We start from the raw sequence: 22,961 nt of genomic DNA on the forward strand, positions 1-22,961 counted from the left end.
TGGATGGAGGGAAAAGTGCCCACCAGGTGTAGGGCTGGAGAAAGGGCTCTGGTCCACTCAATTAAAAATGTGGACCAATGTGGCCACAAGCCTGGAAAGCCAGGCTGGTTGTGCACAGTGTGCCTTGGGATAGCGGTGAATGTGGGAGAATTTGAGGCATCCCGACAGCCGTCCCCTTCCTTTCAAAGCTCCATCCCAAAGTGAGGTTGCCTTCAGCAGTAGTAAAAATGGTGTTCTGAAGTTTAAAGCAAGGAATCAATATGATTTCAATATGATCAACATGTATAAGTACCTGAGGGGAGAATGTAGGGAGGATGGGGCCAAACTCTTCTCAGTAGTGGCCAGTGACAGGACAAGGGGTAATGGGTACAAGTTGAAACACGGGCAGTTCCATCTGCATGTGAGGAGGAACTTCTTCACTGTGAGGGTGACAGAGCCCTGGCACAGGCTGCCCAGGGAGGCTGTGGAGTCTCCTTCTCTGGAGATCTTCCAAACCCGCCTGGATGCCGCTCTGTGCCCTGTGCTCTGGGTGTCCCTACTGGAGCAGGGGGTTGGACTAGATGATCTCTAGAGGTCCCTTCCAACCTCAACCATTCTGTGATTCTGTTACTCGGTCCTGCAGGCTACAGGCAACCCATCACTAAGTGTGTGTTTAACACCAAGCTGTGCCTGGTAAATTGTATTACTCAAATTCAACTCCTTCTTCCCCGGTAAAATACTGATTTTCTTTCCTGGCAGAAAGAATGATGTTCTTTCTTAGTAGCAGTCACTTCCAAACTCTGTCCTTGGAGGCTAATTGGGAATCTTCACTGGGAAGTGAATTTATGGTTGATGTGATGGTGTTCTGGTTTGGATATGTTTCTGATCTGGCAACAGGTTTTGGCACCCATCCCATGTCCATCTGCTTGCCAGCGCTGTCAACATTTCCTATTTTTAAGTACGGTAACAAATTTATCATAATTGATTTATCCAGAGATTGGATCTTCACTTGCAAAGTGCCAGCAGTTGGATACTGCTTACATAACTTGCACCTCGTTTTCATAAGCATGTGTGGCTTTTTTTGAATTCAGCTTCTCAAGTCTACTGTCCTTTGCTACAACACTCATAGACATCACCAGAACAAAACTATGTCATCMCCAGGAAGTGACAGAAGAAAACATTTAGGAAAGAATTGATTAAAAACCTTGAACATTCTATGATTCTATGCAAAATGTAACCAAGGAATTCAGGATCAGGACTTGCCTGGAAGGAAACAGCTTTGAACAAGAATTTAAATCATTTTATAACAGATCTTTTTAACTTTTATTTTTAATGTTAGTGGTAGAAAAAAAAAAAAAGATGTTAAAACACGCTCCTTTCTGCAAGGAGTTCTTCTGCTCTAAGCCCCCCGAAGAATTTTAGATCTCTTCCCAAGCAGGTCCATGTTCTCAGACTGGTGCCACTGGAAAAAAAAAATCTTTATGGATATATCACATTAATGTATCACATTCCCTATGTTTGGAGCTGCCACAGGTGATGTTATCCCATAGGCATGAATTTGCGTCAGGCTCAAGTTTTATTCCTTCTTGTGGAAGAGACTGGGTGAGGGCTCATTGGAGGGTTCAGGCATGACTTGAATCTTTTGGTTCTTGAGAGCAGCTTCTCTCATCTTGTAATACATGAACTCGTTCTGCTGGAACATGCGCAGCTCCATCTCCGTCTGGACACGCATGACCTGAGGGACAAAGCAGGTTAAAGACCTGTGATGCAGAGGATCTCAAAGCAAGTGAATAACTCACTTCCTTCACATGGGATCTGTCCATTAGTAATGTCCTAGGCCATGTAACGACTGGGATGCATCTTGTTCTAGGTCTCCATCAGCAGTGCCAAACTGGACAGAGATAATCAGGTACTTCTTAAACCCAGTTGCCAGTGTGAAGTGAAGAAGGCATCAGCCTTCCCTTTGTCACCTCCTATGTAAGTTGCAGGGAAGCCTTGTGGTCCCAAACTCAATTGATGCACAAGAGATGCAAGGACACAGAGTTGACACTGTGAAGAGCCARGGAATGGGTGTATTCCCATCCACACCACAGGTCTGACCTACGGTGTCATCATAGGGATTCAGATCATCTCCAGCTATGTGACCTCCTGTGGGAGGAGGCAGGGAAAGAAGAGTGGGATGCTTGGCCCCAGCTTGACCACATCATCATTGCACCCCCTTGCATCCCAGGATTCAATATGAGCAGGGTCACTCCTAGTATTTCTACTAGTAACTTCTAAAACTACTCCTGAGCCTATGGCACTGCGCCATGAGGCAGTCATCATGGCGCAGTGCCATAGGCTCAGGAGTAGTTTTAGAACATCTCTTTACACCTACTGGACAGTTTGTTAAGACCCTTGGCTGTTGAAGATGTGCCATAAACCCACTAGTTTCCTCTTGGAAAAAAAGTAGAAAAGGGAATASAGAAATGGAGACAACATGGTCTCACCCTCATATGTATAAGGCATAGGATATAAGGTACAAGACAGGATGGCTTTAGATACAAGCTACTCATTTGTTTTCAGATAGGATTGCACTAATAAAGGCAATATCTCTGTAATGGAATTAAGACCTCAATAAAGGATTTCATAGCTGAGCAGTTATAATTTGACTGCAATCTGCAGCTCTTCACCTTAAGCTAGGAAATCTTATCACTCATTTGAAGAAAAAAATGTGTTGCAACTCATTACTAAGAAAGCCTGTCAGTGACAGAAGGACAAGGAAGCCGTAAATAAGGAATAAAAATGGTTAGCATAAAATATAAGATAATGAAGATCACTTGGTAAGCTGGGAACAGGCTGGCATTTGTAATGGTGGCATTAATAATTTCATATAGCCAAATTGTTATACCATTCATCTGAGAACAGGCAGACTGTCTCAAGAATGGGAGATTTATCCTTGGTCACAGTAAAATGATCCAGGGACTTGTGGACCATTTTTAATATATGCCTTGATGCAGGCTAAAAACTACTTCTCAGAGACAAAAGTTTCCCATAGGAAGGAATATGTATTTCTCATCAGTCTGAAATACAACCTAGAGAAAAACATACCACTAGTAAGAAGCAAGTCAGAAGTTGTTTCCACGGTTTGAATGTAACTCCTTTATAGACAACTTATAGACAATACAGGAATCCTGACACTTACCTCCAGGTCTTTGGTAATGGGATGGGAAGGTCCATGGGTGACCAGAAGAATGGCATAAGCTTTACAGATGAGGCCATGCCCAGCTTCAATGAGACCAGCATGCCAGTGGGTCACTCCTGCCCGCATCACCGCCATTCCCAGCTGCGCATTGTTGGGATGGTATATTTTCCTGGAAAACGTTGTGTAAGTTTAGTTCAGGGAAGGCCTGAGTTCCCCAGTGTTTGTCAATGACACGGCATGTTTGCTGAAGAGCAAACCTCAAACCATTTTGACCTCAAAAGCAGGTTGTCAGATATCACACCAAGCAAGTTCTGTTAGCAGCTATTGCCCCTCTCAGGGGTGATCCCCAAAATCACAGACTTTTGGGGACAGATTGGACCAAAAGAGAAAGCTGTGAGAATGAATCGCTTTCAGCAGGAGAAGGCTATGGCTTTCACTGCTTATTTTTTAATTTTTTGCTAACTAATATTCATCAGTCCTGTAGTGAAACCACAATAATAATGAGATGTGACATTTTTACTGTGAGTTCAATCCTTTGAGGACCAAGATTGCAGTTCATTTTCAGTGGGCCTTTGCCACAGGCCTTAGGAATGTTATTTAACCAAGACAGAAATCCAGATGTTATTCAGGAGTGAAGGGGTATCTTAAGTGCAGCCACATGAGAGTTCTCTCATCGCTGCAACGTCTCCTTCCTGCAATACACAGGGGAGCAGACCATGTTCTGCAGTGATTTTCTCTCCTGCCTCTAACCAGGCTTTGTGTTTTGCTACCAGGGCAACCCAGAGATGCAAAATGAAGAGGCTAAKGAAAGAGGTAACCAAACTCCTTGCCAGATAGCACTCAGTAAATCAGATTATTTGGGAACTCTTCATTTAYTAAAGGGTCCCTCCTTGTTTGGTGACACAATTCAAGCCCATTCTGTTGCTTTATGGGAATAACTTCTGCAAAGTAAAAGCAAAGTTAGCCCTAAAGTGTTTGTATAACACACTGCCTAATGTTACATGACCACCAAGAACCCCCCAAAATAACCCAAACAGCCATACAGGTAGCCATCCACCATCCTCTTGGCGTAGTCAGCTGCCTCCTCAAACATCTGGAGGTAGGAGAGCACCTCGGAGGCAATGCTGAGGATSCGCAGGAGGTAAATGTTTGTTTCTCCCAGCACAGGCTCCTGTTTCTTCAGGCATTCACGGCACAGCCTCACAACCTAAGGGAGAAGAAGAGAAGGTCAGAAGCTGCTGCACCAAAGACCCGTAGGTTGCACAGTCCCTATCAGTTCTGGAGGCCGTGCTAGACCCTGCAAAGCCTGGGGAAGTCAGGAAATGCTTTTGTTTGTCACAAACCATCACTCTACAAAAAGGTTTGGCGCTCAAATTCATCCTTTCCCAAGCCTACATTCACAAAACTGAGAAGGAAGAATCGAGGCCTTTAGTCCAATGGATCCAGAACAAAAATGTATATACATCCCAGTAGCCTGATTTTATCCAAGATGAGTGTTAAGGAAGAGTTTACATTCCAACACAATCCACCCACCCTCCTTTTCCACCACTCTGGGAGGCTTCAGCCATTTCCCAAAGTAATTTCAAACTTTTAGCCTAATACTCAGCCTCAAATGTTTTCCTGAATGTGTTACACTCTGAACAGAACAATTACTACCTGGATCAGAAAAAAAGGGAGAGAAAAAGAAATATCTCTACAGCTGGCTAGTTTAACATGCAGAGCTGGTCCTGCATCAGTGAATATTAGTATTCACTGTCCTGCATCAGTGRATATTAGTATAATTCACACAGCGTGAAACAGCTCCAGTAAAAGAGATGGGGACAGCAGGTCTGACTTCTAGGTTCTCCTGGTAACTCATGTTTTTCACTTGGCTGGTGCTTGGTTTCATGTTCATGTTGGAAATGCCTGATCGTGCTGCAGGCAGCCCAGGGGAGCTCTGCTCCATTTCCCACGTGCATGCAGGCAAGAAAACAAGCCCAGAGACTCACTTCATGGTAAACTCCCTCCAAGCGGGCCTTGTTGATCTTCTCCAGGGTGTCCTTGGAAAACTGGATCACCTCCTTCACCGTCTCTGCAGAGGGCTGGGAGCATTAGGAAAACTGGTGAGGAAAACGCACTGGTTTCAGCTGATTTCAGAACGCTAGTTTCAGCTGCACCCAGGGAGATGTGTTTTGCCATACACCTCACAGAAGTTAGGGTTTCCTTGTGTGTTTGAGGAGACATGATGCAAAGCAAGCAGACCTGACAAAACACTAACTAGCTGCTAATTAATTGCCTCTATTCCCTCCATCTAATGCTGAAATATAAAACTACATAGTTGGGAAAGGCTCCCGAAAGGCTAAGTTAGAAAGAACAATAGCTTTTCAGAGCTACATTCCCCAGTGTATGTAGGAATATATATATTTATATGTTATATTTGTGTTGCATTTTATTATTATATACTACTGGGCTGAAACTATTTAGGTAATCAGATTGGAGTAGCATTCAGGATGTCCTAGTGTGCAGAGCACGTGCAAAGGCAACATTAATGTCAGTGCAAATTGCATTGCTAACATTAGCTGAGTACAGCCTCCCAGAATAGGCCCTTTCAACACCACTTACACAGCAGCCTTGTCAAATAAAAAACCTCCCTTGCTTCCCCGAGGCCCCTAATCCTGTTGCCATTATAAACAAAGGGAGCTTTGCTACTATGTGGAAGGGGAAAAGGACTGGAAGCCAAAAACGGCTGTTGAGGATGCAAGCTGTCACTCTTGCATAGATTTATATAAATATATATATATATATATATGTATTCATAGCACTTTTTCCATGCAGCTGTGAGAGCTGCTGCTGTCAAGCAAGGGAGCTTGAATGCAGAGAATGTGACAGAGCAGGCATCGGGCCGCCGCGCTCTGTGGTTGAACTCATGCTAGATACTTATTGTCTGTGGCCAGAGAGTATTTTTAATAGCTGAAATCACACACCTTGCATAGCTGCAGGGGGGCTTTTTTCTGGGCAAGCACTCAGGATCACAGAGGACACTTACCCCGGCAGTGAGCTGGATGGTGCAGCTCGCCACCCACACAAGGCTGAATGAGAGCAGGGACGTCTAAGGGATTTATGCAGCACACTGCAGGAGGGGGTTGAAAATACTTACACAGAAAAATGGGGGAAATTGCTTTTTCATCAGAGGAAAGAAGTCTGGGACAGCTTTGCAGTTGACACTGCAGGAGGGGGTTGAAAATACTTACACAGAAAAATGGGGGAAATTGCTTTTTCATCAGAGGAAAGAAGTCTGGGACAGCTTTGCAGTTGCATGTCTGCAGCCATGCAGACATGGGGAGTTTTAAATGTCAGGATTAGTTTTAAGGTGGATAAATTTAGAAATGGGGTTACAGATCAGAGATCCCTACAGTAGCAGAGAAGCCAGAGCCACCAAGCCAGAAGGTGCCTTCCAGGCTCCTGCCCTCCTGCAGATGGGAGCTCCCTGGCAGCTAGAGTCTGCTTTTCCAAAGCTTTAGTCAGGGAGAGATTTTTGGTTTTGGCAACAGACACACACAGAAGGGACAGGGCAAGATCCAGCTTTTCCTGACTGCTACCTCTAGGAACACAGGACTGAGCTTGGCTCTCCTGTAGCTGCACTGAGCTGAGGCTGAGGATCTTGCCCTAGCTAGGAGAGAACAGCTTGCTCCACATTTTACAAACTGTACAGCTTCAGCAGTGCTGGCTCATTCTGTTATCATGAATTCTCTGTAATATATTTTCTGTTCTAGTGTTTAGGACTTTGGTGACCATTCAGTTCCTGAATGGTCAAAAACCTCAAACAAAATGGGGTCAAAAACCCCAACTTAAATCACAGCATTTTTCTCCGCCTGGCACCTCATTTTCCAATATTTCAGCATTGTGCTTATTGATGAATCAGTAGCATTGCTGGGAACTTTTATAAACTAGTGAGAATGCATATGGTTAGTTTTATCACCAGAGAGCTAGAGGCAGCTTTGAGGGGGCTTTTAAATTAAAAAGTGTGCAGTTGTTAGACATCAAATGTGGCATAAGAGGGGTTAAACTGACCTTGCAGGGTGTTCAAATCAGCATAGCGTTCAATTAAGCTTTAGTTCTGCTCTCCTATTTTACATCAGCACCATGTAGACTTCAGTTGTGTTGTGCTTCTGCCAAAATCCAGSTCTACAGCCCGGAGCACATGGCGGGCTGAGGAGCCACAGCTTAGCCCTTTTGCAGGGATGTGATTTTGTTGTCTCCTGGTTTGTTTTCTATYAACTAAACCAAGAGTCAAGTCCTGGCTGCCTGCAGGTTCGCGCGTAGTCGTCGTGACAGGACCCTACCTTTTTTTCCCCTTCCTTTACAGCCAGCATCAGGTCATCCTTGATCTGCTTCTTGCAGTGCTCGCACGTGCAATCGAAATAATACTGCTTCTTCAGCTGCTTCCTCCGCTCCTCGCTCACGTTGAGGAAATCCACGTAGGCAACGGTGAGCTCGTCCCCAGRGGAAATCTTGCTCAGGGCTCGCAGCTCGATCCTGCTTGCAAAGAGGAGGGGAGGGATAGAAAAGCCAAGGTGAGGGATCCTGGGTGTAAAGCTTTGGGGCCAATGGCCTCAGCTCCTGCCCTGGGGCACTGCTTCATGTCTCCAAAGAGGCCAGTGCATAAAAGTGCAGCTGTTCACTAACTAAACACATACTGAAAGGCTCATGGTGCTTCTCCTGACCCTCTCCCTAGCAGAGATACACTGAAAATTGGAAAGGGCCTGAAATAGAAGAGTTTATTGCCAGCTTTATATATCTGGATGGGGGCTCAATGTAGACATAAACTTGTGCTGTGTTCAGGGGGTCTTTCAGGGRACTTGCCAGAAGAAAGCCCTGAGATGAGAAGTGCATGAGCAGCACTGCAGAATGCTGAGCTTAGACTTCGGATCTTTTTTTAAGCRCTGCTTGCACCCTACTCGCACAGCCCTGGCAAAACTCCCAGATCACCAGCCCGTGCCGCTTTCAGTATCATTTTCACTATGAAAATTTTGAAGACTGYGACTGGACCAAAATTTAGGGCAAATATTTGAAAGAAAAACAGGCCTTTTGAAAATCCAGGTCTTTGTAGCTGTCTCATTCTCATGTCTTCCCCTGGAAAAGGTCTTAAATAATGTGCAAGCACCAAATAATTCTCTTCCTGTGTCATTTCAGCAGGCAAAATCTCTCTCTTGATTATTTGAGGTGCCCTGGCARTCAAGGGTGCATAACTGGCTGCAGAGATTAGCCCAAGGGAAACAAAGCCCCACCAAGCAGCAATGCAAGGGGGTGCTTTTGCATGTCCACTGTGGCCCACCTACCGCTGGCTCTACCTGTTCTTAGAAACAATTCACGRCGTCCCAGACAAGTGACCAAAGGCTTCACCCACGGCACAGCCAGATGCATTAGAAATAGCTCTGTTGCAGAGGATGATTATTTTTTTTCCCCCTGCATGATCCTATTTCTGCAGAGGGGCCATAATTCACATGAGGGAGCTCCCGACACCAACCTTGGTAACGCTGCATCTTCCGGCCACACAGGGCAGCTGTGTAAGCGGCCCTTAGAGGCCRGGCTTGACCTTCTCTTGGCATTAGGTCACATCAACGGCCTCCTACAGTCATCCCTAAAGAGGCCATCCTCACGAAGSACAGCTATCAGTTATGCCATGCCCACGAGACAACACCAGCCAGAGCTGGGTGCAACCGGCTGCCAGCTGCTCCAAGGAGGAAGAGCATAAAGAAGAGCCATTTCCAAGGTTTTCATATTTAAGCATTCCCTTTCACACTTAATGGGATCTTTGTTTGAGTGAGTCATGCAAGGAAGCAGAATCAAGCCTCTCACTTTTATGATGCCCCTGATAGCCTAAGCAAACGAGTCGTGTTTGAAGCAGGTATAGAATCATTATGCTTGGAAAAGACCTTCAGGATTGAGTCCAAACCCACGCGTTCCTTGCACTGAGGAGATCAGCAGGGTTGGGGACAAGCGTGGCAGAGCAGGACGTATTTAAAACACAGCAGTTAGAAGGATGCTGAGCTGAGAGCTGGGCTGGAACAGGGACTGATCAAGCAGCCCCAGCCCTTGGACCCCGCTCCCTCTGCCCATCCCCTGCAGCGAGGGGCACAGTGAGACCCAGAGAGCCCACAACTGAAGTCACCCTGAGACAGCAGCTCCAGGCACATGTTAATCCCACTCGCCCATTTTTATGGTCCTCTCTAATGTATGGTGTAAACATCAGCGATGGAGAAAAGGGCATTAGATGTAATTCACCTCTTCCAGGGTCCCTTTAATGGGACCAGCTATAATAAATCAAGTGCAGTGAGCTAAGCAGAGCACTTTTTTCTTTTTTTTTTATCTCTTTATAACAAATATTTTAGGGAACTCTTTAACAGGATAGAAATGTTTGGGTCAGGTAACAGTGGCATCATTAAAAGGTGAACCATTAAAGAGCTATTATGAAACAAAATGTGAAATCTGCATCGGGAGGCTTTGCTGCTGGAGTGAACGCATTCAAAGGGTGCTGCWGGTTACAGAAGAAACACGGGCTATTTAGTATGTCAGTAATGCAATCATTTCCCATCTCGCAGTACGCAAGGTTTTATTTTGGGCTATACAAGATTAGCGAGACCTTGTTCTGACTTTCATGCTCTTGCCCGTAGTCAGGGGAGGAGAAGAGAGGAGTGGAGAAGGGAGATGTCGGGAGGAAGGGAGAGAGGAAGGGCAGGGGGGCAGCTGGCTCACGCTGAGTATCATCATCGTGTGTTTAATGTACTACCAAACACAGAGGTAAGTGAGGTTGGGGTTTAGTGGAGCTTTACACGGGAAGGATGAAGAGAAGTGGAGGGAATGGGGGAAGTGAAACTCTGCRAACAGGGCTCTGGTTCAGAGCCCCTTGGTGCTGCTTGCAGCCTTGTTATTAACAGGGAGAACGAGGGGTAGAGGCCAAGGGGAAGGAGGATGCTTACACGACCGACCCACCTCATCTGTGTGTGGAACATTGATCTTACAGCCTCATGACTGAAAGACAAAACAAACATCTGCAGTTTACACAGGCGCAAGTACAATGGAAGAAACTGGGGTCTGGGTGCCTGGCGCTGGGCTCGCGGGAGGCAGCTGCAGCCGGACGGTGAGAAGAGCTCTGACTCTAAGCGAGTTGCCCAGCGCCAAGTTGTGGCCCATCTAAGGGACAGTCATCCTGACTCGGTGCTTTTGGGAATGCTCCTGGCCAGCGGAGGAGCAAAACCCCCTTCTGACATTTTGCTGGCACCGAAGGGCTAATTCTCCCGCATGCATCAGAGATGTCTCCACTGACATGGCCAGAGACGTGCTCACTTAAACATTGCTTGCAACAGAGGTTAGACCAAGCTTTTCCACCAGGTTTTCACACAAAAAAAAGACAAGAAACCTTGATCCTTTACTTGACCAATTGCACAACATAACCAGACRGTCAAGGTTTAAAGTCAGTAAGAGGACACACATGGGAGCTTCAGCAGGCTGCTGGGCAAACAAAATGTCATTCCTCTACTTACCATGCAGAAACTCAGGCTTCAGGGTTGCTCTCACTGCTAATTACCTCCTCCACCTTCTATGCTCGTTTGAGAAGCTCTCCCAGTCCTCATAGTAAGGATTTGATCCAGGACAATTGGATATCAGAGCACAAACTCCGATTGACTTTGGATCAGGCCCTATGTCCCCCAAAGATAACCATCTTTGCAATTTTTTTCTCTTTTGCTTGCTCCCCAGCTGCATAACAAACACTTCATTTATCAGATAAAACTGGCAATAAGAATTTGAGTGCATAAGCAATGTGTTAGTTAAAGTAAGGAAGACTCTGGGTTTATCTTAAGCTCAACATTAAGGCTTGCTAAACATAGGTCTATAGGAAATCTTCAGACTAAGCATGAAAATTTGATGAAATACTGTGGCTGTGCTTTAGGCAGGCAACTTCTCCCAACTGAGGTCTTGGACACGATGCAACTTGCTGGATAAACAGCAATTTATACCCTGTTTGGCCTGAAAGGAGGCTGTGAAGGGCAAAACATCCTTCCAGTGGGCTGGACTGAGAAAACATGCACAACTGGGCAGCCTCACTCCCAGCTCTGCAGAAATGTCCYTGCATTTCCTGCTGTGCTTCTCATAACCATGTCATGGTTGTCCTACAGATGTTTCCTTACAGGGTGAGAACGGGCAATGCACAGAGGTTACGGGTATCTTGCACTGGTACATGACTGTTTTGCAGACATCAGTCACAAGTGGCATTAAGATCCCATTGCTAAAGAGTTAATGAGTGATTAATAGAGACTGCACACTCTCACRAAGATGAGGATTTGTGTTAGGTATGGTTATAAACACATCAGCACGTAGCAATACACAGCTGATTGCGGGCTTCTGTAATAAGAGCTCTTGAACTGTGGACTCACAGTACAATCTAAAATAACTCATTAACCATAATTGTTCCTTTATGACTCGTAAATGAAGCCTCGATATAGGAATCTGGCCTTAGTTAGCTAATTAACAATTTATCTGTGTGTTTATAGATCGAATTTCAAAACTCACAGGACCAAGGGAAAAACTCTTTGCCAGTTCACTGGACCTTGGGCCAATCTTACTGATAAGTTCTGTGTATTCGCTTAATTCATCAAAAGATATTTTTAAAAGAACAATCATGAGAGAAAAGAACTCTTCTTTAGAAATAAAATTCTGACATTTTTCCAACTAAAAGAGGAATAAGAGAGAAATCCACTCACTTGCCATTGTTGAAGATGACTGTGCAGTTGGGCCAGCAGTCATGGTTGGCCTGGCAGAGGTTGGGGAAGATACCCACACCAACAGCCTGCAGTCCTCTTTGGTCACTGAGGGTGAAGCCATTGCAGTTGATCTAGGCCCAAAATACAAGAAGGAACAAGTGTTAGAGGAGAAAGAAATTAATTCAGCTGCTTTTTGGTATCAAGATTTCTCAGCCCATTCTGATTCTTTAGGAGAGGTACATTCCTAGCACCCTACCTTCAAACTTTTAAGAAGTGTCTATAAGGTTAACAAAGCAGGTAACTGTAAAAATGACAACTTTAATTGTGATTAAACRTCAGTAGAAGGTGATGCAGGACTCAAGCAGAAGGACCAGCTCAGAGAAGTGCTGAGTAAACACCACAGCCTATTTGCTGCTTGTATCCATCCTGAGTGTTTAAGATAAATTTGGTAAATCCCTCAATGGGATTTCTCACATTTGCCCTCTGCAAATAGTTAAAAAAAAAAACTCACAGGAAAATTAATTTGAAGCAATTTAAGTAGAGTAGCTGCAGAAAGCAAAGTTCACACTTGTAAAACCAGGTATCAGTGTAAGCAATTAACCATAGGAGTGTGTTCAGACTGGACAAACATCTACTGGGAAGCCCATAACGCTTATAAATCAATTATTTTGCTCCCTTTAATTGCTTTATTTCCATTTTTTTTTCCATGAAGTGTTTGCTCCATCCATACTTCCTGACTTCCACAAGGGCAGGATATCCTGACTCAAGAGGCCGGAGTTTCTCTGCCAGCTCAATAGGGAGGGATGCTCTGCATCCTCCCAGCAGGAAGGATACGCACCAGGATTTGGGCTGGCAAAGGCACCTTCTGGGCCACAGTGGCCACTGTGGAGGCACAAGAGGAGCAGGTCCCATCTCAGCCCACACTGGTCCCTTGGGCAGTGTTCCTAGCTGAGGGGTTAGTGCATCCCTGGATACATCGACCTACACTAGAGTCAGGCAGAAAAACTCAACCGTAAATGATCTCAGGGGAACTTCCTTTCTGCTATGTGGAGAACAAAAAATTGCAGTCAAATGAGAAATGGATATTATAAAATATATGTACTCTCTTTTACTATTGTGTGTTCTTATATATGTATGCATGCATATATATGTAAAAACATATCTATGTATAATTACCATATATAGATGTAAGAATCTAGAGTACACAAAATACTCTACAAAATACATTAATAAACATTAATGCATATATTCATATTGGGTATTCAAAAATATTGTGCTTTATATATATGATTATATAAAGTGTATATATGTATATGTATAAACATATCATATTTTAAGTATATTTACTAAAAATACATTTAAATACACCTTCCTAATTCTTCCAGGCACAGAGAGATGCCCAGCATGACTTGTTATGTGAATTATAGAATCACAGAATCATTACAGTTGGAAAAGACCTTCAAGATATCTAGTCAAACCAYAAAGCCTTCAACACCATCCTTGCGAAACCATGTCCCTAAGTGCAGCACCAAAGCCATTTGCTGCACATTTAGACAGCTAAAAATGTTTCATACTTTGACCTTGCTGTGCCTTGTTTTCCCACATGGAATCGCAGGATGGAGGCAGGTGGGRAACAAGGTGATATTCAAACCATCCACCATAACAGTCTGTCCCAGCTATCTGGGCTGCTACAGCTTCTTAATGGCAAGAGGAGGAGGAGTGGAGGCGAACTGCTCCAAGAAACTGAGTTTATATCTGGGGTTGGCATTGCCCATGACCTTAAACCCAACCTTTGCTCTCCCATCCCTCAGACCTACCACTCCGAACACGTGGGAAATGAACTGTATGCCAAACTGCTGGCTCTGCGGCGGCCAAAACTCAAGGAAGCTCTCCACATCGGCATGCAGCTCCTTCTTCTCCTCCTCGCCGAAGTTGTCCACGTGGTTCTGCAGCTCATCGATGGAGACCAGGCAGCCCTCCGCCAGCCCACTGCCTTCCCTCTCCATCCTCCACAGGATACGGGCTGCCAACCTGGCCAGGAAAGAGCCCACAGATGAGTGCYGTTCTCTGACTGTCTAAGATAGATGCACCTCCATCCAGCAGGAGAACTRTCAAAATTCATCCCAGCTCAGGAATGCTGCTGGCTTTCCCCAGTCTAGCTTATGTCTACGTGTCCGGGTCCCAACCAGGTCACCCAGCTCTTATCTCCCACCTTTAGAAGGGAAGCCCTTGTCTTCTCCTACCGTTTTCAGGCCAGCTCAGGAGCCAAAGAGCCAGGCTCATGGCACAGACCCTCAGGGCCACCACTCACCTGATGTTTTCGGTGGGCACTTTGCCATGTCTCTTGACGGCAGAGCACTCGTTCTTGTGGTCCAGCCACGCGGCTCTCTGGCAGGTCCGGTCGCAGTAGTAGGCAAACTTGCACTGGCCGCAGCGGTGAAGCCTCTCCTGCCGTTTGAAGCAGGTGTGACAGATGATGTGAGTCAGGCTGGAAGGACAGAAGGACCCGTTGGCTTGGACCTTGTGGAAGGGTCACACAGCCCAGTGCTCCAGCAAACGCTCCTTGCACATGGTGAGGACAGACCCTTCCCTTTTGAGAGGAAGGGGAAACCTGCCATGCAAAGCCCTAGTTTAATCCTCATGTGTTTGTCTTCTCCCTTTGGCTATGCTGATCTGTATGACAGATACGTTGTTTAAAGGGGGGAAGCAATAAAACATTCCCCAGCTCTCAGGCCTCTTGTCTGCAGCTCATCTGCTTCTTCTCAGCACTGCCATCGCTAATAGGGTTTTCAGTTTGTTTCTGTTGTCTGTCTGGCCCTTGTTGAAGTACCAGCCACCCGTTCGCTGGGCTGAAAGCAGATRCTTAATGAGTCTTTTGCTTAGGCAAACCTGAAGAAAAACGGGAAGGCAAAGAGCCAGGCTGAGGGTGCCACAAAACGGAGCTGCCGCAGGAAGATGCTGTCACCTGCTCCTTCCCCTGGTGCAGGCATGTGTTTCCTGGCCCTCAGCCATCACAAGAGAGCAGAGCAGAGCCAGAGGCCAGGCTGGTTCAAGGCTCTCCTGGCCCCAGTGACTCCAGGCAGATGCCTAGGGAGATGTCACTTGTCAATTAAAAGTCAGGATTTCCATGAGGTCACTACAACTACCCATATGTAACTATAACCAGAGGGGAGGAATATACCACAGGATACTGATGTATCTACCTAGGTTCATAGTTCTGAGAGTGTCCGGGCCCAGGATCAAGGGATATCCCCTACCATGTGCCCCCTTGACACTTCCAGTTGCCTTATCCTGGGAAGCATCCTGCCTCATCCTTGCTTCACTGGGAAGCAAAGAAAAACTCTCTCCTGCTCAGACAACTTCAAGACTTTCTACTTGCTGATGGATCCAGTTAAATCTAGTAGGGTTGTTAGTAATCCTAAGGACTCATGACTTTTAAATGCAATAGACAGCATGGAGTTTCACTGCCCCAAAGATGATGTCTGGATGGAGCTGAGTTGCTCCCACCTTGCAAGAACAGGGCATCGGATGAGGGACACAGTGGGCAAACCTGGAGAGCAACCTGGCCCTGGAGGAGGTGTTTGCCTGGCTCATTKCTGCTTCCAGCACTCTGCTCCTCCAGGCAACTGCCCACCTTGCCTCCACCATCCCCAGGCTCGAGGGTATGGGAGATTTCACAACATTCCCATCATTTAGACACCGCCAGCCCTAGGAAGGAGGTCCTCCTCATTAGGAAAAGCTCACAGACTGCAGAGGCAAAGGAAACAACAGCACTGCACGGTCTGCAATGAAGATACTGAAGCACAAGGAAATAAAAATTTATTGAAGGTCACACAAGAAGCCTGTGCCGCAGCCAGTCATCAGACACAGGGCCTCCATCCAGAWGACTCTCCTGCCTCTCCACTGTCTATTTAAATATACATAAGCATGCACGTATGTGTATTTACATATATCATTGTGCTTAAAATGCCCTTCCATTCCTGCAGCACTGCTACGTGGGCTGCTAACGCAAGCCACCCYGCTCCCTGGCCCTTGCAGGATGAAGAAGGCTATTGATTTAAAGCCAGATGACTTGCAGCAGGCAATGCAGCGTGCAAAAAAATGGGGTTTGTAAAAGGACAGTGAGCAGTGGTTGGTGGGAGGGCGCCCAGCTGAAGGCAAGCATTTGGGAAGGGGCAGGGGGCAGCGCTTGTGCAGGAAGGGGGATGCAACCAGGTCCATTAAATCAAAGGAAAGAGATGGGTGCTGGTGAGAAATGCGAGGCTGTGCTCTGTCAGCTGTCAAGTCAGGGGGGCAGAGAGGTGCAAGAGCGATTGCGCTCCTTGTAAGGCAAAGAAGAGCCACGGAGCTGATAAAACCCACATGGCTGCGTCGTGCCGGGAAGCGTGGGGACGTATCTCGCTTGGGGAATGGGGCTCCCTCCGCTGCCTGCACGTCTCGAGGGGAGCGGAGCAGAGAGGCAGCTGGAAAAGTTCCTCTGTACGAAGGAAAGGCACGTTGGAGGAGGAAACGGTGCAGCAGATCCGGAATCCGGGGACACAGGCTCGTGTCTTCCCTCTCCCTCTCTCAGGACAGAAAAATCCTGAAAGGTTGGCTTTGCGTTTTGTCATTTATTGCACTGAGTGCCCAGTGTTTCCAAAGGAAACCCACACAGTAGAACTTACTTCTAGCCCCGGAAAGCCATCATTTCTGAGAAGCAAAAATGCACCCAAAAAAAGTCATCGAAGACTTTATGGGAAAATGAAGGAGCAGCACAAAAAAATGCAGGAACAACCACTTGTGCACAATCYGAGCAGATTGCCAGGTGTAAGAACTACCACTTCTCTCGTAAAACCTTTGTGGGATCCTTCATGCTCAGAAATGACCTACAGGAACAGATTTATTGTTAATGTGCATGTGAATGGGCTCAGATCTTGGTGCCATGAAAAAATGATGATAGAGGTATTTGAGATTATTTCCTATAAATAAATAAATAAATAAATAAATAAATAAATAAATAAATGAAACCCTTTAGCTCCTGCTAGTCCTGCAGGTCTCTAAATGCCCCAGCTTTCTCTTGGCTCACACAACCTCACACCATTCCAGAGGTGCTCCAAGTTGGACACCCAGAACGGGGTTCATGAAGCAGAGCTCTTGCTTGGTCTCTTGGTCCCAGGGACAAGAACATGCTCTGACACTACCTGTCCTGGAGGGAGAAAGCACAGTGGACACCAAAGGYAAGCAATGTCCCTCAGTTCCTCCACCCTTCCTCAGTGACATCCCTCGAGGACAGAAGGTGCAGCYTTGAGGTGAAACCCAAGTCTCACAGACTGTGGAAATCACTGGGCTATGATACCTTCTCCATCTGACCTAGAAAATGGACATCTCTTCTTATCCCATCCAAAAGCAGCATGTTCATTAGCACAATGATTTCCTCAGCCTGTCCAAGCCTTGCCAGACCAGAGATTTAGGACTACTTGGAGGGCCAGGTGCCACTAACTGATTCACTAATCGACCTTCCGGGGATCATCAAATTTCCTCGGTTCCTCATCCAAGTGTCAACAAAGTTGAACTCTCAGGGACTCCAGAGATCTGATATTACTTGGATGAGATGCACAACTACTGCCAGTCCCAGTTGTAGCTACACTCACAAAAGCGGTGGTTCCACACACTGCCTAATGACTGCAAGAGGTGACAGAGCAATAGTGACCTCAAGCAGTGCTTTCCATGAAAGCAGAAGAAAAGAGCTCTTGAGGCTGCTTGGAAGCACGATGGGTTCAGATCTGCTGCACCCGCCAAGACAGAAGTTGAGCACTGTGATGCAACCATCTCATCTCTGAGACACGCACATGACTTCCCTTCTCATCCCTGCAACATCTCATTCAGTGATGGGGAAAAGCAACATGAGATGGTGCTACTGTGAACAAATAGGTTGTTTTTTCACTGAATAGCTCACAGATATGATGAAAAGCTCACAAAACTCCTTGAAATGGGTTTACACTAGTCTGCATGTGGCAGGACACACACAGATGATCTAACACAACTAAATCCATCTGCTTCATATATTGACTGGCTGGGCGACCATGATGATAGGTTCATTTTAGACTATTTAATGATTTTAATGAGGTGTCAGTGTGGTTTTCTTTCAAAAAGCTCGGTTTTCCCCCAAGTTTAGCTTAAGCTTTTGAACGAACTAGATAACCAAACAGAAGCAAAATGAAGAAAAGTTTAAATAGTGTGAATTCAATCACATTGGTTCTCAGCTTTTATTGATGGCATTTGAAAGCAATGCTTTCACAATATTTTCAGAAGCATATTGCTACAGAAAATTTTGCCTTTCTTATACCCCTACAGCTACAAAAATACAACACCTCACATTTCCCTTGGCAAATGCTTGCAGGGCTTGTTCCATACATCTAAAGAAGCACAGAAATGGCATGACCTGTTGTTGTTTGTTTTCAGTCTGTAGATCACTCATCAAGCAGCTCTTCAGGTGATCCTGGCTTTCCACCACGTGATACYCCTTGCCTTGATTACTGTTTCTCAAACCCCACTGGTTAAAGAGCAAACCCATCAAGAGAAGGTTGACAGAGATATATCAGGGCTCCCTATGTCTGGGGGAAATGTAAACTCCTACACGCTTGAGAGCCAACAGACGTGTCAGAAGAGAAGGTCACATACTGTACATTTTGTGGAGGCAACAGGAACACCATCGTCCTGAAGGTGGCCATGAGGAAAAGAGATCTGTTTGTCTTCAAACAGAAAGTGAAAAAGGAGGGTGAAAAGGATTAAACAGCAGCAGGTAGGAAGGGGACCRGCCTCAATCAGAGGCAAAGGGCACAGGGAATGCACCGGGGAACTGTACATTGAAAAAGGACCCCACCAAAGGCACAGAATTCCTCAAGGGTATGTGCTTCCAATCTTCTGCATCTATTTTAGGACAATGCAAGCCTGACACGGACTTCTTTTTTTTTTTTTTCCGTAAGTGTTATTTTAGCTGATAACAGTGAGTCTGGTTGAAACACAAATCAGAGAGTGTGTCTGCACTTCATCCAAGCAGCGAAATACCTGAGCTTGCACTGATTCTGCACCGCCCTTAAATCAGTGTTTGCCATTTCTTTAAACTGTTTGCTCCAGTTCAGAGAGAGTGAATGGACTTGATGCAGAAGTTACCAGCAGGTAACCAATATATAAAGAGAAGGGTCAGCTTTGACAGTCAGATCTTGGCTTTAAAAATCTAAGAAGCTATGAGCTGTCTGATATTTATAGTTGACTACAGCAGCTTTGCTTTAAGATTTCTGCACCTTTGGATGAGAAGCTCCCTGGCATGCTTTAAGAAGAGATGGTCATTGCCAGACTGGAGAGTATGAGCCCCAGCCAGACTTAACCTATATTCTGGGTGAACTTCCAGGACTTTCAGGGGTGGAAATAAGAGTTTGTAGACTAAACATACGATCCTGGCTTTATTTTAGCCTCTGCAGGGACACTCATCTCGTCTGAGACACTGTGTGAGCCCAATAAATCCTGGGTTGTACCTGTCAGTCCTCTCTGGACATCATGGACACCTTAGGGCAACTCAGATGACACTAGACACTGTGCGTAGGTAGGTGAATCCTGCCCTTAGCTCCATGAGGACATGTGTAGACCTTAATYCAGAATATCTTAATTTGCAAGCTGCATCCCAAGTGGATAAGCCATTGTTTCACCTCATATAATGTTCCCATGTAAATGATGGATCTCCTTTCCTTACTCTGATTGCAGAGTTTTGTGAAAGAAAAGATATTTTTCAGCAAGTGATGTTTTCCCCACTGTGCTACAGAATCTCTGCCTCACTTAAGCCACAGAGTGGTTTATCTGCACTTTCTGCTGTCAGCACCTAACGCTGGGTGCCAGGACTAGCTACTCAGGCTCCCTAGCTCCCTAGAGAGTCAGGAGGAAGAGGTATGTTCCTCTTATGGCCGTTCAGAGCATGGAATTTTAGGCTCTTGTACTGCACAGCTGTCTGGATGACTCTGGCTCTCTCCAGGGATTTGTGGATTTTCTAACTTAGACGCCAGAAGATAAGACATTTACAGCAGAAAACGTGAATTTATCATTCCAAAGCCATGTTCTTCACCATGTCAAAAGACCAACAGCTTTTCTGGAGCTTCCACATTTCTAGGCAGTAACGCCTCCCATGTGGCCACAGTTCCACACCCACCCACAAGCAGTRGGTGCTCCCCATCCTGTAGCAGAGCCACACCAAGAAAACAAGGTTGTGCCTCAGCAAATCTGCTCCCTCTTGCCCTGAGCACCTGCTTTCACCTCATCAGCATCCACGCTGCATCCCAAAGAACTGACTTCCTGAAAGGGCTACAGGGCATGGGCCAAATTTTCAAAGTACTCTGCATCTTTTCCTGCTTCCCTGGTAGCCCTCACACTTGCAGAAAGAAGAGCTCTGTGGGAAATCTGGTCACCTATTTAAGTGATAAGGTATGATCCAAATTCTTCAAAGATTAAACCCACTTATTGCTCCTACTTAAATTCTCTTTCTACAGTAGACCTATATGTTGCTTTCAGCAAGACTGACATGCTGAGGGAATCGGGGTGAGGGGCTCTGGACTTACATGTCCCATTGCAGGGTGAGCACTTTCTTAATGCTGTAGGTGCCACACAATTTTAAATCCTTCCTCTAGCCATAGATAGAGGCAGCTCCTGTCTCCACACATTTTTTGTCTGTGGCCATGGGAAAACACAGGTAGAAAATCCCTGCAAAAATATCCTGAGGCAGGGGTAGAAGGTACCTTCAAACCAAAGCCCTGGGTGTGCGTGAAAAACACTGGAGTCACTTTTGCAAGAAAAAAAATGCTGATTTCCGTGAGATCCCGGTCACAGGAGGTGCCTTGCTGAGTGCTAAGCAACAAGTACTGAGCTGGCACCGTCTGCTTCAGAGATGTCAGGAATGCATTTCATCACYGGCACATAGAAAGCGCTATAGGATGAAATATAAGAGAGGATAGGAGTCCCTCATTACTACTGCATGGGCAGCACGAAGGAGMAGCAAGGGAGATAGGAAGGAGTGAAACCACTGCTGTTCTCCGCAGTCTCAGGGAAGGGTTGTGTTTATTTTACCTCCTTGCTGCTCAGTGCCTGCATCTGTCCTCTGGAAGCTAAATAATCCGAGTCTGTACCAGGAGGGAAGCGCATCTCTCCCCATTGGAGGTTTTCAGTTGGAAACCTAAGCCTGGCACACGGTCTGCACCCTAGGAGCTGTGGTGGGGATAGTTTCTCCCCTTATCTCACATTACACAAGTGACATTTGAAAATGCAAGAAAGCTGCAGCTCTTCAACGCGATCAGATGAGCTGCTGTATCCGTGATGCTCGCAATGCTTCATTTGGAAGGAAAAAAAATACGCCATCCAAGAATCAAAAGGTAAAATGCTTTCAATAGGTAAAGGGATAATTATTATTTTTAATACAGCATATGGTAGATTTCACTGCCAATGGGAACATCTAAAGCAAACACAATATCATGGGGAGCTCCCAACTAGTAACCTGAGGGAAACTCAAGAGCAGGAGCTAAAAGGACATGTTAARGAGAGATGGTTTTGGCTAACTACTGTAATCCAACTCAGTTCAGCTACAAATATTATTCAAGAATTTATAATACTTAACTGAAAAAAAATCAGTTTTAATGGCATGTGCTTGCAATGATATATTAAAATAATCAAAAACTATTGCCATTGCTGTTGAATAGGTTTGTGAAAATGTTCTCCCACTGATATTACAAAGGCAGGGAAAAAAGCAAAGGAAAGACAGAAAAAATACTTGTTACGTGCTCCGTTCATTTGATCCCTTATTCTCTGCTATTGCCAGATCACCCAGTAGCACAAATGAACTTCATCCGACTCCATCCTCGACCTCGTTAACAGCGTTGATTCATTCAGGGAAAGCTCAGACAGGCAGAATCACTCACTACCCTATTAATCTGCAGAGCTTTCACCAAAGCCACTGGCAATATGGGGCAAAACTCAGTCTCAGGACTCAACAAGATGCCCTGGAAGAATTACTTAGCCTTGGCAGCAACGTGGGCTTTGGAAGACATTGAACACGCTCAACTTTCAGTGCATTTGGTAAAAGCTGGGGGCACTGAGCGCCTTGCAAGCTCGCACCCTGGAAACCATCTGTGCCTTATTTAAAACAAGAAGCCTCCTCTGAGCGCGGGAGGGACAGTGGCCGCGAGCTGCAGGCGCCTCTTTGCAGAACTGCTCCCGCTCTCCCTTCGCACCCTCCGCTGACGCTATCCAGACACCTCCAAACTTCCAGCCGCACGGCCAGCTCGAGCTTTGCACCGAGACAGCTCCTGATCTTTGTTTCACAAGGGCTCTTCTCTTACCTATCAAAAACCACGGCGGCGTAGGCCGGCTCCGCGAAGATGACATCCCCGGGCAGGAATTCCTTCCGCGCTCGCAAGCCGCGGCCTTTGCCTTCGGCCGCAAACACTTCCACCGACTCCATTCCCCCCTTGGTCATGGCAGGGACCCTTTGGCATGGGAGGCGGGCACCTCGGAGCGCGCCAAGCCTCCCGTCACCTTCGCCTTGACACCGGAGCACGCTTATAAGCGGGCTGGCTGCCCCTAGCACCCACCCCCGGCGGCACCGCTTCCCATAGGAGGGCAAGGGGGTGGGAGGAGGAGGAGGAGGCGAAGCTCTTCGGCACCACGGTGCCGACYGGCGCAGGGAAACCAAAGAGCTGGGACGCCTGCCGCGTCAGGAAGCCCCTCTCCAAAAACCACGTTTGGAATTGTTTCTGCTGGCCACCAGCGGTTGTGTATGTTAGGGCTCGGAGATTGATTTGTGCTCTCCCATCGGGGAGGGAATGTATTCTCTCGGCAGGGTATTTTTAGCAACCACATGCTTCTGTCTCTCAGGAAGCAACAGCTGAGGCAGTGGGATGGGGAGGGCGGGAATGCATATTTCCGACCCCTTCCACTGTCATCTGGCTTTTTCCAGAAACTAAACAATGCTGCTTTATTTTTACCCTTCGAGGAGACGGCCCGTGACGCAGGGCAGGGAGAACGGGGAAGCACGYGCCTCC

General features: G+C 46.3%; 1 protein-coding gene across 2 annotated transcripts; it reads right to left on the reverse strand.

The window, feature by feature from the left end:
* Positions 1-1,329: 1,329 nt before the first annotated feature.
* SMYD1 (SET and MYND domain containing 1) lies at positions 1,330-22,410 on the reverse strand. 2 transcript variants are annotated; one of them, XM_026034220.1, is made up of 10 exons: positions 22,260-22,410; positions 14,216-14,392; positions 13,722-13,935; positions 11,905-12,035; positions 10,136-10,174; positions 7,486-7,678; positions 5,152-5,244; positions 4,207-4,370; positions 3,164-3,332; positions 1,330-1,714 (listed from the first exon to the last, which is right to left on the reverse strand). In XM_026034220.1, the coding sequence occupies exons 1-10, from the start codon at positions 22,394-22,396 to the stop codon at positions 1,556-1,558; spliced, it is 1,476 nt and encodes a 491-aa protein (XP_025890005.1). In that variant the 5' UTR covers positions 22,397-22,410; the 3' UTR covers positions 1,330-1,555. The 2 variants fall into 2 exon arrangements, with proteins under 2 accessions (XP_025890005.1, XP_025890006.1); XM_026034221.1 differs by lacking the exon at positions 10,136-10,174.
* Between the last annotated feature and the right edge of the window lie 551 nt (positions 22,411-22,961).

This window comes from Nothoprocta perdicaria, unplaced genomic scaffold (genome assembly GCF_003342845.1).
Source record: "Nothoprocta perdicaria isolate Ctin4 unplaced genomic scaffold, notPer1 scaffold_14, whole genome shotgun sequence".
NCBI classification, from domain to species: Eukaryota; Metazoa; Chordata; class Aves; order Tinamiformes; family Tinamidae; genus Nothoprocta; species Nothoprocta perdicaria.